Source organism: Otolemur garnettii, unplaced genomic scaffold (assembly GCF_000181295.1).
Source record: "Otolemur garnettii isolate 467f Iridium unplaced genomic scaffold, OtoGar3 scaffold00046, whole genome shotgun sequence".
NCBI classification, from domain to species: Eukaryota; Metazoa; Chordata; class Mammalia; order Primates; family Galagidae; genus Otolemur; species Otolemur garnettii.
The window spans coordinates 972284-990513 of NW_003852441.1; the positions used below are offsets into that span (position 1 = coordinate 972284).

Consider the following 18230-nt stretch of genomic DNA (forward strand, 5'->3'; position numbering starts at 1 on the left):
TCACAGCTCACAGCAACCTCCAGCTCTTGAGCTTAAGTGATTCTCTTGTCTCAGCCTCCTAAGTAGCTGGGACTACTAGGGGCCACCACAATGCCCAGCTATTTTTTGTTGCAGTTGTCATGGTTGTTCTAGCTGGCCGGGGCCAGGTTTGAACCCACCAGCCTTAGTGTATGTGGCTGGCACTGAAACCACTGTGCTACAGGCGCTGAGCCAGGTTTTTCTTTTCCTTTGGGACTAAGTCTCACTTGGTCACCCTGGGTAGAGTGCTATGGCATCACATCTCACAGCAACCTCAGACTCTTGGGTTCAAGTGATCTTTTGCTTCTGCCTCCTAAGCACCTGGCACAATGCCCAGTTGTTTTTTTAGAGACTGGGTCTCGCTCTTACTCAGGCTGGTCGCAAACTCGTGAACTTAGGCAATCCATCTGCCTTGGCCTCCCAAGTGCTGACATATAGGCTTGAACCACAGCGCCTGACCTATTAGGTTTTTCTTTTTTTTTGTTTGTTTGGTTGCAGTTTTTGGCCGGGACTGGGTGTGAACCCGCCACCTCTGGCATATGGGGCCGGAGCCCTACTCCTTGAGCCACAGGCACCACCCACGTATTAGGTTTTTCCTAGTGCCTTTTTTCTGTCCCAAGATCCCACATAATATTTAGTTGTCATGTCACATTTGGCTTCTTTGGCTGTAATGATTTCTCACACTTGGCTCATCTGAATTATGTAGACTGGTTAGGTAATTTACAGAACCCTCGATTGCAGCTTGGCACCTGTAGCACAGTGGTTACGGTGCCAGCCACATACACCGAGGTTGGTGGATTCGAACCCGGCCCAGGCCAGCTAAAACAACAATGATAACTGCAACCAAAAATAGCCGGGCACTGTGGTGAGTGCCTGTAGTCCCAGCTACTTGGGAGGCTAAGCCAAGAGAATTGCTTAACCCCAGGAGTTGGAGGTTGCTGTAACTTGTGATGCCACAGCACTCTACTGAGGTTGACATAGTAAGACTCTGTCTCAAAAAAAAAAAAGAACCCTTGTTGGGAATTTATCTGATTTATCTCCAGCTTCCCATGGTTAGACTGGGATTATGGATTTAAGCAGGTAAAGTGCCTTTTTTACCATATACCAAGGATACATACTGTCAGTGCAGCTTATGACTGTTGCTTTTTTTTTTTCTTAGAACTCACTTTGTTATCCTCTGTAGAATGCCATGGTATCCTAGCTCACAGCAACCTCAAACTCTTGGGCTCAAGCAATCCTTTTGCCTCAGCCTCCTGAGTAGCTGGGACCACAGGCCCCATCACAGTGCTGACTGTTTTTTAGAGAAAGGGTCTCACTCTTGCTTAGGTTGGTCTTGAACTCCTGAGGTCAAGTGATCCCACCCTCCTTGGCCTTGACTGTTTCTGTTTTTGATAACCTTGTTGGTGCAAGTCTTTGTCAGATTTTCTGTTGTGAGGTTACTACTGTTCTTCTGTCCTTGCTGTACTCTTAGAAAGGAAGTTACAGTGCACAGCCCACATTTAAGGAGTGGGAAACTAGCCCCATCTCCTTGAAGGAGGGAGTAGCCACATAAATTGCTTGGAATTCTTCTGCATAGGGGATTTGTCTACCCTCATTTATTCATTCAGTCACCTATATCAGTATGGACTCATGATAATTTATTTTACACTCAAGTTATTGCTGGCTTTTTAAAAGTTTTTCTGGCTTTATTTTTTAAACTTTCAGTCAGTAACGTTGGCATCCTGGCCCTTTGGACCCACAAGCCCAGAATAATACTGTGATAAAGTCTCTTTAGCATGACTTTCCCACTCTGTCAAGTCAAAACTGAATCTTCATTTTTATCAGGATGGATGTGATGTAGACCTCTGGGGTGCAGATAGTGCTAGGCACATATGGGAGCTCCAGACTTGAGTCAGCTTGATAGTTGGCAGCCTCTCTTCTGTAGCCTTAATAGTATTCCCAGAATTCATCAGAGGGAGGTTTTTATCTGCCTTTCTACTTTCTCTTATTCAGCACAGGCCAAAACCCAGAACCTGGAAGTAATAGAGTCCAGAGAACCAAGAGCAGTAATTTCTCAAGTGTTGCCTCCTAGCCTCACATATTTGTTCCAGGGAAATCTGTGCTGGAGATGGCATTTAGAAAGCTGCTGCTTTTTTAAGTGGTGACTTCTACACCTGGCTGTACTTCTGTACTCAGCTGCTTGAGGCCACTGAATTACATGTTCTTCAGCATAGCTAGGAGTTTGTGCTATTAGCTCCCTTGGAAGCTTTTTGGACATCTAGGTTCCTGGCAGTGATCTGACCTTGGGAATGGCTGCTGTGGGTGACTGAAGCTCTTCTACCTTCTGATTTGAGTGGATCCAGGGAGTGAGCGGGAGGGCATAAGCATAAAGCTTTGGGACAAAAGGGGCTAAAGAGTGGGAGGGTGTCCTCCAGCTTACCCAGGCAGCTGAGCTGGGGAATGCCCAGCTGTGGGAAGCCCTAACTCAGGGGACCAAAGAAGCTTGAGCATCTGTTTGCCTGCAGAGTAAAACCCAAGTATCTAGCCTAGACTCATTGCTGTTTCTTTTTTTCTTTTTTTTTTTATTTGATGAAGTCCAGTTTATTTTTTGAGATAGGATGGGTCTTAATCTGTTACCTGGACTAAGGTACAGTAGCTTATCAAGCACACTGCAGCTTGAGCTCCTGGGCTCAAGTGATATTCCTGTCTCAGCCTCCCAAGTAGCTGGGACTACAGGTGTGCACTACTATGCCTACCTAATATTTTTTTTTTTTTTTTGTAGAGACAGAGTCTTCCTATGTTGCCCTGACTGGTCTGGAACTCAAGGGACTTTCCTGCCTTGGCCTTCCAGAGTGCTGGGATTCTAGGCATGAGCCATTATGCCTGGCTCTTGGTGTTTCCCCCTCTCTTACCTGAAAGTTACTAGCTCCTAGTTTGGTCCATGGACTTGTGCCTTGGGCTCTCATGGCAATGTGGCCTTCACTGGAAATACCTTCCCATCTAACATGTCCACATAATACACATTCCAACTTTCCACATGACCTATATATACATGCTGAAAGTTGGTTAACCTAGCTATTCAAGACTCAGGTTGACCATTTTGACATGTATATAACCCTCTCAGCACACATACCTCCCTGTTTAGACTGTCACCGCCCATATGCTTGCCAGTGTGGATTTCTAAATCTACATTCTGTGGGAGCAGGGACCTCCCTGTTCATCTGGGGACCAGGGTGAGACCTAGCCCAGAGGAGGTGTCAGTCACTGTGGAGAACAATTCAAACCAATGAAGAGCAGCTCCAGAGTAACTGCAGGGGCTTTTCTTAGAAAAGGACAAGATGTGACAAGTGAAAAAGAGGGAGCATCCTGGCCTAAGCACCACCCAGAAGACATGAGCAGGATGTGGCTTTGTTGGGGTGAGGGAAGAGGTAAAAGTACCTGGTATATGTCTTTGGATGAGGTCATGTTCCACTGAGTAGAATCTAAGCATTGAGGCTGGCCTATCTCATAGGCAGAAGGGTTAGAGCCAGTTTACCCTCCCCCCCCTTTTTTTGATTCATAGTCTTGGCTGCATCACTCTGGGTAGAGGGCTGTGGCATCATAGCTCATTGCAACCTAAACTCCTAGGCTCAGGTGATCCTCTTGCCTCAGCCTCTGGAGTAGCTGAGACTACAGGAGCCTGCCATAACACCCAGCTAATTTTTCTGATTTTTCTATTTTTAGTAGAGGTGGGGTCTTATTCTTGCTCAGGTGGGTCTTGAAGTTGAACTCAAGCATTTCTCCTGCCTTGGCCTCCCAGAGTGCTAGGATTACAGGTGTGAGCCACTGCGCCTGTCCTGCCTTTTCCTAAGTTCAGATAAAGATTGCACAGACTGCCGAGGGGGAGGGGTTGGGATTTCTGTCCCTGGCTGAGGTCAGTCAGGGCTGGCAAGATCTTTCGAAGGGCCTCATGGAGGGAAATGAGTGGATGGCTACCAAGTGCTTGCTGGTTTGACAAAATGTGGCTGTCACGAACATGGGTGTTGCTGAGTCTTCATGAACATGTGCCCTTGTTTCTCACTGGGAGGCTAGAAATGACCTTTTGAGAGTCTCCCCAGAAGTAGAATCCTCAGACTACGTCTTGCAGTTAGAATGTTTGGGGTCACAACTTAGCTAGTAAATGGCTGAGTGTGGCCTTGAACTTACTTCTCCTTCTGCTAAGTCTTGTGGCCCCTTGGTTGTTTATACAGTGGAACACTCTCAAGTCCTGCTGTTGTCCCCTAGTGTGTCATTGGGATAGATGCTTTGAGTTTAGGAAACTGGAGCTCAGATATAGAAGGGTTTGCTTGCCTCTTTATAATTTTTTATACTCCTGTCAGGGAAGTTGGACCTAACCTTTCTGGAGGTGTGGTTAAAGTTTTGTTTTGTTTTGTTTTTTGAGACAGAATCTCACTATGTTGCTCTCAGTAGAGTGCCCTGGCATCACAGCCTTTCAAACCCTTGGGCTGAAGCGATTCTCTTGCTTCAGCCTCCCAAGTAGCTGGGACTACAGGCGCCCACCACAACGCCCAGCTATTTTTGGTTGCAGGTGTCATTGTTGTTTTAGCTGGCCTGGATTGGGTTCAAACCTGTCAACCTCGGTGTATGTGACTGGCACCGTAGCCACTGTGCTATGGGTACCGAGCCATGGTTAAAGTTTTAAACTACTGGTTAGATAATCAAAAGGCTGACCAATTTCAGGGATATAGCAATTCATCTGTGAAGGGGGGGTTGTGCCACTCTTTCCATAATTCCCTAGTGTGCACCCAATGTTCCTTCACCTAGAGGACCTTGTTAGTTGCCCTATGCCAAGTATCCACATTTACCTGAGAATAGAAGATGTTGGCTCGGTGCCCATAGCTCAGTGGTTACAGCGCCGGCCACATATACCAGGGCTGGCAGGTTCAAACCTGGCCTGGGCCTTCTAAACAACAATGACAACTACAACAAAAAAATAACTGGGTGTTATGGCAGGCACCTGTAGTCCCAACTACTTGGGAGGCTGAGGCAAAAGAGTCTCTTAAGCCAAAGAGTTTGAGGTTGCCTCAGTCTCCTAAGTAGCTGGGACTACAGGCACCCACCACAACGCCGTGCTATTCTGTTGTTGTAGTTGTCGTCGTTTAGCAGGCCCTGGCCCGAGTTTGAACCTGCTAGCCCTAGTGTATGTGACTACCACTTTAACCACTGAGCTGCACCCAACCAGGGATTTCTGACTTGATGGAAACATCAAGTATCTATTATGCACAAGGTACCAGAGGTAAATACCACCAAACTTAGTACTTCCTACATAATAGGTTTGTACTTTGCATATCATTCTAACACAGAGAGTGAGCACTGGTGTAAAAGCAGAGTGTATTCACTGGGGTCCAGCCTGTGGCCTTCCTTCCCACCCCCAAATTACATCCAACTTTTGGGAAGGGTCAGGGCAGACTTGATAGATCTGACCCCTGAACTAGAAACTGCTGGCCAAGCAGAAATGGTAAGCTTAAAGGTTGGAAGCCAGGGACATATAGAGGACCTTTGTAGGTGAGAGGTGGAGTAGGGAGGGAGGCCTTGGGTCAATATGTGATTCTCAGGAGATGGCTTGTGGGTTCTCAGGGCTTCTAGTTTGTGGCCAGGGTACCAAATTCCATGTTCTCCAGGAGGCCCTCACTCAGGGCATCATTAGGTCTGCCTATAAGACTAGTATTCCTGAGGTTGGTACACTCCAGTTAATCAGATATGGTGTCTCTGCTCAGCGCCTGTAGTTCAATGAGTAAGGGTGCTGGCCACATAAACTAAGGTTGGTGGGTTTGAGCCTGGCCCGGGCCTGCTGAACAGTAATGACAATTGCATCCCCAAATAGCCAGGCATTGTGGCGGGCACCTGGAGTCCCAGCTCCTTGAGGGGCTGAGGCAAGAGAATTGCTTCAGCCCAAGAGTTTGAGGTTGCTATGAACTGAGACGCCACGGCACTCTACTGAGGGCAACATAGTGAGACTCTGTCTCAAAAACAAAAACATCAGATTGAGGTGTTGTGTCTCAAGGCACTTGTTTTGGTCAAGTGAAACTCTCAAGGATGGCCTAAAGCGCCTGTGGCTCAAAGTAGTAGGGGGCAAGCCCCATATGACAGAGGTGGCAGGTTCAAACCCAGCCAGACCAAAAACTGAAGAAAGAAAAAAAAAAAAAAAAGAGTGGCCTAAAGCTGGGAAAATCAGTTAGAGATCCATTTGTCACATAGTAACTAAGGCTGTGTGTGCTAGACTCTGCTGGTCCAGCAGTGCATTCAGTGTGTACTCTTCTTCCATTTGTGGTTTGGGGGAAGGTAGACATTTAGCATCTCACCAGGGACTGGTCGCAGAAGGCTTTCCAGAGAAGTGCTACCTAAAGGTTGTCAAGGATGCGTGGGCCGGGCCTTGGCCAGGCATAGAAGGGAGCTCAAGGACGAAGATAGTTGATTCAGAAGAGATACTCTTTACAGAGACTTAGTGTGTGGGAACTCTGAGGTAGTCTGTAATGCTAGAACACCAAATAGAGATTGGTGGAACGCTTGATATGATCTGAGACAGAAAAGATTTCACACTGTGGAGAAATCTGGAGATCACTGGGGAGCCGTGGAGACACATAAGCAGCTGGTGAAGGGTTTGTGTGTGAAACTTTTGGTAGGAGATTGAGCTAGGATGGTTTATTTGGTCATTCAAGCCAGAGTCCTAGGGGTCAGGAGAAGCCCCTCCCTGAAAACCAAGTTGAGGATGTGGAAGAACAGCCAAGGAAACGGAGGGGGGTACCCTCTGGGTTTCTTCCATCTGCAGCCAGCTGGAGGAGCCAGAAGAGGTGGCCAGTTCTTGGTTTCTTTGGCTCTGAGCAGTGTTTGGTGTTGTTCTTGTCTCCATGATTCTTGTTTCCTGTGGCCTGGTTTAGTTCACGTTTGTTCCCTGGCTCGGTATGTGTATTCCTGCCCATTTGGCAGCTTGACCATTCTGATGTGTCTACAACCTGCCCCAGAATTATGGGGACAATGAGATTACCATGGGGCTTCTGCCCTGGTCTGTTGCTTCCCCTCCAAATTTAGTCTTGCCTGAGCCCTGTGTTCTCATGTGTAAATTGAAGCTGTTGTGGTTAAACTTGTGAACATTGGGTGAGTTTCCTGCCCTTCTTCACCATACCATACCTCTGATCTTGATGGTAGGGGAAGAGGATGGCTGTACTCAGTGGAGGTATAGTGTGAGCAGAGGCACATGGAGTGAAAGAGAAGAGAAACTCAGGTATGGAGTTTTGTGGCCTGGGTGGAGGAAGGCAAACTTGGTGTCTTAGAGGATGACATTGATACCTTACCAGGTGGGAGCAGGGATCTCTTTATCTGTGGTGCTGGCCCTGTGTTCTGGCTGCCATCCATGTAGCCTTGAATCCTGGGGCTCAGGGGTATGTACATCATGGTGACCAGGTTAAACGATTTAGAAAGGCTCCTCTTAGGGGCTGGCTGTTTTGAAGACCTGTGCATGGGGAAGGTCTGCTAGGAGCCCATAACCATGTGCTTGGGTGCCTCCTCTTTAGGTGGTACCCCTAATGTGCTTTCAGGCTCTTCTAACTATAGGAGGCTGCTATACCTATCTCAGAACTGCTCTGTGGAGAGAGCAGAGTAGGAATTAGAGAGAAGCCTGATGTTCTGATGTTGGCAAAGAGGTTGGTAGAAGATTGGGTGGAGGAGTCCCATGAGGGGAATGGGTACTGTGATAGGAGAGACAGCAGGATATCAGTCAGAGCTTTGTGGGAAACTGGTATGCAAAGGTACTGGAGCTTAGACCTGGACCTAGGGGCCCAGGTTACTAAATAGACAAGGGTAATAGGCCTACCACACTGGTCCCTTCTGTCTCGTTGCAGTGGAGAGCCAGGCTCTTAGCACAAGGTACTTTGTGAGAGTAAAACCAGGGGTTAGAGTAGTTGATAGTGGGCTGGGGACTACCATCCCTCCAAGGCCACTGTGAGTGCAGGCTGGTTGTCCTGTCTCCCGGAAACAGTGATGCTGCCACCTACACAGTGCTCTTCTTTGTTTCTGTAAAGAAGGTTTCACCTGCACTTTAGAGGCCATTGTGGAATAGTAGCTGTGTACCTTGGAGTGGGAGCTTTGTGACTCAGGCCAGCAACTTTCTCTTGGATTTAGCATCTCTCTGCTCATCTATCCACAGTAGGAATATTCCTCCCAAGTAGCTTCTCTGGAGGATTATCTGTGATAGAATCAGTTCCCTCCTTTTCCCACATGTGGGTGCTGTGGTCCTTTGTTCTCACCTTACTTTAATCTAGGCACAGTCCCTATTCTGTGCTGACATGTGTGGTGGTCTGCCAGCTAACCTTCACCTCACCTACCTGGTGTGCCTTGCCTTGTCTTCTGGATGCTAATGCTGATACGTAAGGAAGGTCTTCGTTCCTCCTGAGAGTTCCAGGTCCACACTTCACTATTGCAACTAGGCCTCTTGACTTCAGATTTTTAGCTCTCTCATCTAAACCTTATGAGGCCTGGCCTGGTTGATGGGAGTTGGTCCCTTTTTGCCAGGGCATGTTCTGAAATTAAGCAGCTGGTAGGCTGTGGGCTTGGGACCTAGCTCTAGCATCTTCTTGCAGCTTGGTGAGTTTTGGAAGTGGGAGAGGGCAAGAGTTTCTCTCAGATGTTACAACCCATTTGGGCCCCAGAGCCCATACTATTCCCAAAGTGGATACAAAATGTTACTGTCCTGTAAAGCCACCTCTCATCATCCCTTCTCTTGAGTCCTGCCCCTACTAGCAACACGTTTGTCTTCCCTCCCCTTCAGTGAGCCAGAGAAGCACATAGGTAACTCGTGCTCCTAGCCTTTCTGCCCAGTTTCAGGTGGTCCCACCTGTCTCTAGCCTAGCCTCTGCAGCAGCACTAAAAACCCATGGTGAGGGTATACCACCATTGCCTCTTCCTGCCCAGGGAAGCGACTCCAAGTAGTAAGTGGCTCGAGAGAGCTGGGGGAAAAAAAGGGCTAGAGCCCATGCCAAGGCTCAGTGTGTGGCAAAATGTGTCCCAGAAGTGTGGGGATCAGGCTGATAGCACAGGCTCTCATCTTAGTGACTCTGCTGTTCTTTTGCCATCTGTCATTCACTTAAGGAACAACTTCAGTGTGCTTCACTAGAGTTTTTGGCAGACCCAGGGGCCTTCTTACTCTGATATCTGTGGGGTGGTAGCTTTATGGGTACCAGAGGAGGGACTTTTATCAATGAGGCCCTTGGAGTCCTTTAAGTCAACCTTAATGGCTAATGTTCCATGTCGTCTGATCTCTGCTGCCTAGACCTCTCAACTCAGTGCTGTGAGGCTGGGTAAAGAGAGGCTCATCGGGGCTTAGGCAATTCTATTCTATTTTACATCCTCATCTCTGGATGTTGCCCAGTACCACCTTTACCCAAAGGCACCTAGCTGCAAACGAAGCAACTTGCTTTCAATTCTTAGACCCTCAGAACTAAATTAGAGTGTATCATATTCTCTGCCCTTTGCTTAGATGTGGAAACCAAGGCTTGAGAAGGATAGTGACTAACTTGGCTCTTCCTCTTCTGCTGGGCACTGCTTCTCTGAGCCTGGAACAGCCCAGAGTAGAGGCTGAGACTGGCAGGCCAGTCAGTGCAGTTGACCCTGCTGGCCTCCCTCATTATGGGGCTAAAGCAAAGGGGCAGGGACGTCTGCCCTGCCTGCCTGTCTGCCCTCCACTTTGGGTCTCAGCCTGAGGCATCAGAACATTGGTTCCCAGCTGGAAGGAAGGTAGACACCCCCTGCCTAGATTCAGAGTAGCTCCTACCTATCAGACTTAAAGTCTCACCTACACTTAACCTTCCTCCATCTCGTCTAGGGTACATGACTTAACTGCCTGTCTGACCCAGTTTCTTTTGTCTGTCCACAGCAAGCCAGCCAGTGGAAGGTGGTGGTGGCAGTCATGGGGAGTAGGGGGAGTTATGAGGATTGGATGCAGTTGTTACCCAGAATGCTAAGCAGCATAGCTCAAGGCAATTGTTGGATTTCTCTCCTGCTTTCTTTCCCTCAGTGTCCTTGTGATGAGACGTTCTTTGAATCCTGCCCTGACCATAATCCCTACTTCCTCAGAACCAAGCTACTACTTTGTGTCCTGCGGACTTTGGAAAAAGTGCCTTCAGGGCCTCCTGCTAGCCCTGCTCCATCACTCCCCATCCAGTCTGTAACACAAGGCCCTCTCCTGCCCTTTGCTCCCACTTTTCTGATTTTTAACCAACCTTTGTATCATAGGTCTCCGGGTTTCTTAGGTTTCCTAAGGCCAGCTTCCTTCCTATCTGGCTTTATAAAGGACTAGGATCATTTCCCTGAACTATCTCTGCCAAGCTTCTCCATCCCCCTCTTCTTCATCTGCACTTGTATGCTTTCCCTTTACTAGGTGGTCCATTTCTTCAAACTTGAACCCAGTGCTGGTAGAAACTTTGCCTTCAAATTCCCTCTGGTTTCTGCTTGGTTAGCATCCTGGAACAAATAGAAGCTGCCAGGTTACAACGGGACCAGAGCCAACCTCATGATTGTGGAGTGGGCTTGGGCTGCTCTCCATGGCTCTGTCATTCCACCTCAGTGTCCCTGAAGAGATAGTAAGGTATCCCTGGTTTCCCTCCAGCCTCTCTGCAGGCCAGGGTTCCTTCCTGTGTTGTCCACTACTGGGGCCATCAGTCCTCTGGCACGTGGAATAGAGGGCCCAGAGAGCTGAGGTAAGACTGCTTCACTCAGCTGAGAGCCCTGGGATCCTTCCCCTAGGGCAGCAGATGCCTATCATTGGAAGTCTCTGAATAGAAGTGTTGCCATTCCTTACTTCTAAGCCTGAACTTGAAAATGAGATCCTTGGCTCGGTGCCTGTGGCTCAAGAGGCTAAGGCGCCAGCCACATACACCACACCTAAGGTGGCGGGTTCGAATCTAGCCTAGGCCCGCCAAACACCAATGATGGCTGCAACCAAAAAATAGCCGGGCATTGTGCCGGGTGCCTGTAGTCCCAGCTACTTGGGAGGCAGAGGCAGGAGACTCGCTTGAGCCCAGGAGTTGGAGGTTGCTGTGAGTTGTGATGCCATAGCACTCTACCCAGGGGGACAGCTTGAGGCTCTGTCTCAAAAAAAAAAAAAAAAGAAGAAAAGAAAATGAGAGCCTTTGGTAGTCAGCTAGGCCAATCTCTAGTTGAACTACAAGGAGACTGAGGTACAGAGCAGAGACTGCTATCTTCCAGGCCCAACTGACCCCACCCCCACCCCTAGTTTGGCCTTACCTGAGAGAAAATTAGTCTGATGGAACCCACAGCTTCACCAGAGGCCCATTGGTGATGCCATGTTTCCTTTGTAGGACAAGATTGGATGCACCCCGGTTGGAAACAAAGTCCCTGAGCAGCTCCTTGTTACCACCCAGCTATGCTTCAGATCGCCTGTCGGGAAACAACAGGGACCCTGCTCTGAAACCGAAGCGGTCCCACCGCAAGGCAGACCCTGATGCTGCCCACAGGTACTCAGTTTAGGACCCTCAGAGGCCAACGGAATGGCCCCATGGCCTGGTTGCAGCGTAAGATGGGTGGTCAGGCCTGAGGGGTAGGCTGGTTAATAGTCTGAGATTGCCCAGCCTTTTGGAGCCTTATGTCTGGTTCCTCTGATGTGGTGGCATTTGTAGCATTCCCAACTAACCCCGGCCAACTGCCTATACCCCCAGAGAGATTCTCATAACTGGGAATGTGTATTTCCTTGCCATGACTTCCCTTGTTCCGTTCTACCCAGCCAGAACCCTCTTGCAGGTTTATACTTAGACTATTAGGAGGGAATCTTGGGACTTGGAAAATAGCAAACCAGGTATTCATTTCAGAAAGATTGGGTAAGATTTCTGAGGAAGTAAGATTTGAGTTGAGACTAGAAGAATAAAGAAGACATTTAGAAAGAGCATTCTGGATAGGAAGTGGTGTACATGGACCAAATCCCCAAGACAGAAAAGAGCTTGGTAGTTCCAGGGGCTAGTGTGGTTGGTGAGTAGGGGAGAAGATATAGGGGCGGGGGGGGGGTAGGGAAGGCAGGGAGATTGGGAAAGTAGAGGTAGATGGCAAGACCATGATGAGTCTTGAGGCTATAGTAGGGAAGACCTATCCAACAGCCCTGGCAATGTCCTGGGGGACCATATTCCGCCAGGTTGACTCTACAGGGGAATTGAGAAATGTCCCAAAGACTAGGGTAACCCCTGGTACTGAGTGATGGACAAGAACCTTTGATGCCAGTGTTTCTGCCAGTATTATTTGTTGAAGACTAGTGGGCTGGAATGACCCAGCCCAAGGATGAGGACTGTTGAGGCCAGGCACAGAGCTAGCAAGGCCTGCCAGTTTCTCAGTTAACACTCTCTCCCTTTCCCTGCAGGCCACGGATCTTGGAGATGGACAAGGAAGAGAACCGGCGCTCAGTGCTACTACCCACACACCGGCGAAGGGGTAGCTTTAGCTCTGAAAACTACTGGCGCAAGTCCTATGAGTCCTCAGAGGACTGCTCAGAGGCGGCAGGCAGCCCCGCCCGAAAGGTGAAGATGCGGAGGCACTGAGGCCTGCCTGCCACCCTCCTGGGAACTGTGGCTAATCCTCATGTAGCTGCCCCTCCTTTTGTTTTGTTTTGAGGATTTTGTTTATTTTTTGTTTTTTTGATCCTTTTTTTTTTCCTTGATTTATTGGCTGTTAAGTCTGAACAGAATTGGCCAGGACCTGGGTTCTTATGTTCTTGGTTTTCCTCCTGGATGGAAAGGCTATTGGCATCTGTAGGGGACAGAGGTTCACACTGGAGTGGCCAGTAGAGGTGAGGGGGGGGCAGCCATCTTCAAGTGGGGTTGTGTTAGGCAGGGTTTATTTAAAAGCAACAAAATGTTTTAGTTAAGAAAATTATTTTGCCTTCAATGTAAATCTTTGCAGTGTTCTAAACAAAGTTCAATCTCTCGCCCATCCCTTTTCTCCATTTACATCTGTGCTTGGTGGAGGTCTCCTAGAGCTTTTGCTGCAAGCCCTGTGTTGGGCCTGCTGTCCTCCACTTCTCAACTGCTCTCCGTGCTCTGGAAGCTCATGCAAATACCCTTTCCTTCCTGTGACAGGGTTGTTCAGGTTGGCTGAGCAGGGGGTTAAACAATGCTAGCACATGCCAGCCCAAAGCTATTGCCAAGCCCCCTGGGCTTCTTCCATGCCTGCTGGCCTGCTCTACCCACAATTCCTTGGGTTGCTGAGAGGCTGGTGCAGTGGTCCTGACCTCTCTTGCCAAGAGTACGCCTCTTTGCTGGGTGGCTCTTTTTAAGCATATGCTTATGATTGTATGGAACAGTTAGACTTACCATGTTGGGTCAGTTTTAGGAATTTTTTCTAGCTACAGGGGCTGGTGTTCTAGCATTTGGGGTATGGAAAATTGTTGTGGTGTGTGGTAGGGTTTTTGTTTTCTTTTGTTTTGAGTTTTTTCTTTTTGTCTCCTGGTTTCTTCCTTTCCCTTTCCTTCCTCCATTGGCCAGCTTGGGCCTCCTCCCCATGCCATCCCTCTCTGAAGGCGCCTGCCCCCTCTGTCAGCCTGCAACATGTATCCAAGGCCAGAACTCAGGCCTGCAGGCCCAGTTGGTGCCATCTCCACCTTGGGTGTGGATGCTGGGGAAAGGGGCTTTAAAAAATAATAAAAGAGAAAAAGGTAAAGTTTTTGGCAATTTACCAGTTCTACTCACTCAGATCCTGGAAAGCAACAGGGTTTTGCTGATCTAGTCCATTAGGAAAGTCTTCTCCACAGCTAGGCCAGGACCAGGGCTTGCCTAGAGCAAGGCCTCCCGGCAATCAGGCTACCACCATTCTGGGGGCTTTGTTTCCACAGGCCTGGGCCTGAGGCCTCAGAGGCTACAGAAATCTGGGGCAGCCACTATCAGGAAGCCCCTCTCAGGGGCCAGAACTCCTTTGCCAGTGTGGATTCCTCAAGTCAGGACTGCATAATTAAAGCAGTTGCAGTTTTATTTTTTTTACAGCTTTTTTCCCAAAAATGATTTGTAGTTGTGTGTGCAGCACTTTGCCCTGATATGTGTGCTCTACAATAAAAACCAAATCTAATATATTTTGAAACAGTTGTCTGATGCTGTCATAAGAGAGGGCTTGCCTTTGGTGCTTCTTTAATCCTGTGACTTAAACTTTGGACAGGGGTTGGGGAGGCAGAGCTCGTTGTCTACCAGGGCCTGAGAGGAGACAGCCAGTCAATACCAGGCTTCTTATGTGCCCTGTCTTAGGCCGATGACTGAAAGTAGACTTGCCATTGCCCTTTGTTCCACTCCAAGAAGGATGGATTTCATAAACTGTGGTGTCCAAGTGCCCAGGGACCACACCCTGTTAAGTTCTGGAAGCCCCTCTTCTGATGCGACCATAGTCAGGTGCTGGTGAAGGGGAAAATGACAAGGAGAACCTGGCTTTTATGAAAGGTAGCAAGTGGTTTTGCTCATTAAACAAATTCTTAAGTTCCCACTATATGCTGTCTGAGCCCTTACTGGGTTCCCAGAAGTGAGCAAAACTCTCTGGTCCCTGCTTTCAAGATGGTCACAATAGACCGGGCATGGTGGCTAATGCCTATAATCCTAGCACTCTGGGAGGCTGAGGCAGGTGGATTGCTTGAGCTGAGGAGTTTAAGATAGGCCTGAGCAACATAGTGAGATCCTGTCTCTATTGAAAATAGAAAAAGTAGGGGACCTTGTGGCGGGTGCCTGTAATTCCAGCTACTTGAGAGGCTGAGGCAAGAGGATTGGTTGAGCCCAAGAGACTGAGGTTACTGTGAGCTAAAATGACACCCCAGTACTCCAGCCAGGGTGACAGAATGAGAGTCTATCTCAAAAAGTCACAGTAGCGTATGGGGTACCCTTACAAGCATGAACCAGATGTTTTCAGGTGGGTGAGGCTGGGGACCCAGAGGGCTTAGTTCTTCTAGATCTCAGACCTAGCTGTCTGGGCCTGAGCTAAGAGCTTCAATGTAGTGTCTCCTCTCTGTCCTATGTTCAGAGCCAGTCTGCTCGGGCAAATTCTTGATGTGGAAACTCAGACAAATGGCTCATTTAGCAGGGAAGGGAGACTTCAGAGGAAACAAGTAATTGGCTGGGCCTTAGTCTGAAGGGTATGAAGAAGGGTCAGAGCCTTGGCGAGACCTGTAGCTTGCAAGGGGTAGCTAGCTGCTGGGTTATGTAGAACGTGGACCCTGACACCCTAGAAAGGAAACATTGGAGCTGAAGGAAAGTGACTTGTAGAATGTCATCCAGACTGTACATGGCAGAGGTAGGTGTCCCCTTTTCCATGCCTGGACCTCTGACTTGGCATGAGATAGGGGCAGGGGCTAAATGAAGGGCTGGGGGGCTGAGAGGGACCCGCTTTTTAACTGTTACAAGGTCAGACCCAGGCTCTTTGCAGCCCCTTGGTGAAAGGCCCTTCACACTGTAGGACTGAGAGGTGGAAGGGGCTCTAGCCCTTACAGTTACTTGCTGTGTCACTGGCTTCAGTCTGCATACCTGTACAGCTCCATGGCACCCAATCTTTGTGACAATCCCAGTAGTCCCCAGACTGCACACCTGACTACCTGAGTCAGCTTGGTCCCAGCTGTCTCCTGGGGCATCGGGCCACGTGCTGAGTTTTACTAGTCCAGTCTTTTTTTTTTTTTTTTTTTGAGACAGAGCCTCAAGCTGTCCCCCTGGGCAGAGTGCCGTGGCATTACAGCTCACAGCAACCTCCAACTCCTGGGCTCAAGCGAGTCTCCCGCCTCCGCCTCCCAAGTAGCTAGGACCACAGGCGCCCGCCACAACGCCCGGCTATTTTTTGGTTGCAGTCATCATTGTTGTTTGGCGGGTCCGGGCTGGGGATTCGAACCCGCTACCTTAGGTGTACGTGGCTGGCGCCTTAGCCAGTTGAGCTATAGGCGCTGAGCCACTAGTCCAGTCTTATACGTAGTAGGTGCTGTTAACAATTGGCACCAGCCCTACCCACTTAGTGTGCCATCCCATCCTGCAACCCTGCTGTGTAGAAGGGGAATTTAAGGCCCAGAGGAGTCAGGAACTGGCCCAAGGTCATGTTCACACACTCAAAATATTTGAGTGTCCTCCATACCAAGCTTAGTGCTAGAGAGAGACAGACCTGGCACATGATGTCATATACACATACACATAAAGTTATTTGTACTGATACAAAAGAAGTTCCATAGAAATCATAAATAATAAAATATACTCATAATTCCATATAGCTGGCCAGGTGTGGTGGCTCATGCCTGTAATCCTAGCACTCTGGGAGGCTGAGGTGGGTGGACTGCTTGAGCTCAGAAGTTTGAGACCAGCCTAAGCAAGATCAAGACACTCATTTCTTAAAAATAGCTGGGCATTATGGTGGGTGCCTTTATTCCCAGCTGCTTGGGAGGCTGAGGCAAGAGAATCGCTTAAGCCCAAGAGTTTGAGGTTTCTGTGAGCTATGATGCCAAGGCATTCAACCCAGGGTGACAAAGTGAGACTCTTAGCTCAAAAAAAAAAGTTCCATATAGCCACGTGGTTCTTAACAGGACGTTTTTGTTGTTTTTTAAAAAAATTGTTGTATTTGTAGTGTGTCTGTGGTTGTACTTCAACCTCAACATGACAAAGGGAGTTCAAGCTCATCTGTCTGTACTCGTTTTCTTATGGCTGCCTTAACAAGTCACTACAAACCTGGTGGCTTAAAACAACAAATTCTTCTCAGTTCTGGAGGTCAGAGGTTTGAAATCAGTATTACTGGGTTGAAATCTAGGTGTTGGCAGGGCCACGTGCCCTCTAGAGGCTCTGTCCTTGCCTCTTAACAGCTTCTAGTGGCTATTAGCATTCCATATAACAACTCAGGTCTCTGCCCCCATGATCCCATGGGCCGTCTCTGCTGTGTATACCGTATCTCTGCTTCTCTCTAATAGGACGTTCACGATTGGATTCAGGGTCCACCCAAATAATCCCAAAGTTTCTTTTTATAAAGATCACATTTGCAAAACCCCTTTTTCCTTATGAGGTGACATTCACAGGTCCCAGAGATGAGAACCTTTTATGTGTGGAGGCTACTCTTCAGCCTCTGCACTGCCCTTTCCGCATAAGGTTATTGTCATTAAATCTGATAAATGGCCTACTGTTTACTTATCAGATAATGTTAATCGAATTGAAATTCCTCAGCACTACTTGGAATTGTTAATATTTTTTCCATTGCTTTCTTAAATCTAGACCTGTGCTCTCCAATACAATAGCCACTGGACACTGGCTAGTAAGCACTTGAAATGTGACTAGATTGATTTGAAATGTGCTTTAAGTATAAAATACACACCAGAATTTGAAGAGTTGGTATGAAAAAAGAATGTAAAATATATCATTAATAACTTTATATTGATTACATGTTGAAATACTATTTTGGACATACTGGATAAAATAAAATATGCTATTTAATTTCATCTGTTTCCTGGTACTGTTTTAAATCTGGCTACTGTGGCTTGGTGCCTGTAGCTCCGTGGTTAGGGTACTGGCCACATACACCGAGGCAGGCAGGTTCAAACCTGGCCTGGGCCTGCTAAACAATGTCATCTGCAACAACAAAAAAATAGCCGGGCGTTGTGGTGGGCGCCTGTAGTCCCAGCTACTTGGGAGGCTGAGGCAAGAGAATTGCTTAAGCCCGAAAATTAGAGGTTGCTCTGAGCTATGAGGCCTTACCAAGGCGACATAGTGAGACTCGGTCTCAAAAAAAAGTTCCTAAATCTGGCTACTTGAGAACTTAAAATTAATGTGGCTTGCATTTTATTTCTGTTGGATGGCACTGGTCTAGAAACTCAACAGTAAATCATCCCTGAATTATATTTTGTCAATTTCCATGGTGTAAATAATCTCATGGCTAATTTCAAGCTATCAACACAATGTCCCTGAATGTGAAATTGTGAAGAGGTATGCAATATAGTACACCAATATAGTGTTCTCAGCATAGAGATACATATAATTAAAAGAGCATAGATCGTATTGAAATGTAAAATAAGTAGGAAATGCATAGTTTCCAATGTTACCTTGGTTTTTAATATAATTTTATATAATCTAATTTTTTTTTTTTTTTTTGCAGTTTTTGACCAGGGCTGGGTTTGAACTCGCCACCTCCGGCATATGAGGCCAGCACTCTACCCCTTTGAACCACAGGCGGCGCCCTATAATCTAATTTTTAATAATGACTATTCCGGTGAC

The 18230-nt window shown here is 47.9% G+C and overlaps 1 protein-coding gene across 1 annotated transcript in view; it reads left to right on the plus strand.

Moving 5' to 3' along the window:
* ALKBH5 (alkB homolog 5, RNA demethylase) overlaps nucleotides 1–14103 on the plus strand; it is a 31259-nt gene extending 17156 nt beyond the window's left edge. The window contains exons 4-5 of the mRNA XM_023514061.1: nucleotides 11349–11504; nucleotides 12395–14103. Of these exons, the coding sequence (XP_023369829.1) occupies nucleotides 11349–11504; nucleotides 12395–12572 (334 nt within the window). The 3' untranslated portion in view covers nucleotides 12573–14103. The remainder of the gene's footprint in view (nucleotides 1–11348; nucleotides 11505–12394) is intronic.
* Nucleotides 14104–18230: the final 4127 nt, after the last annotated feature.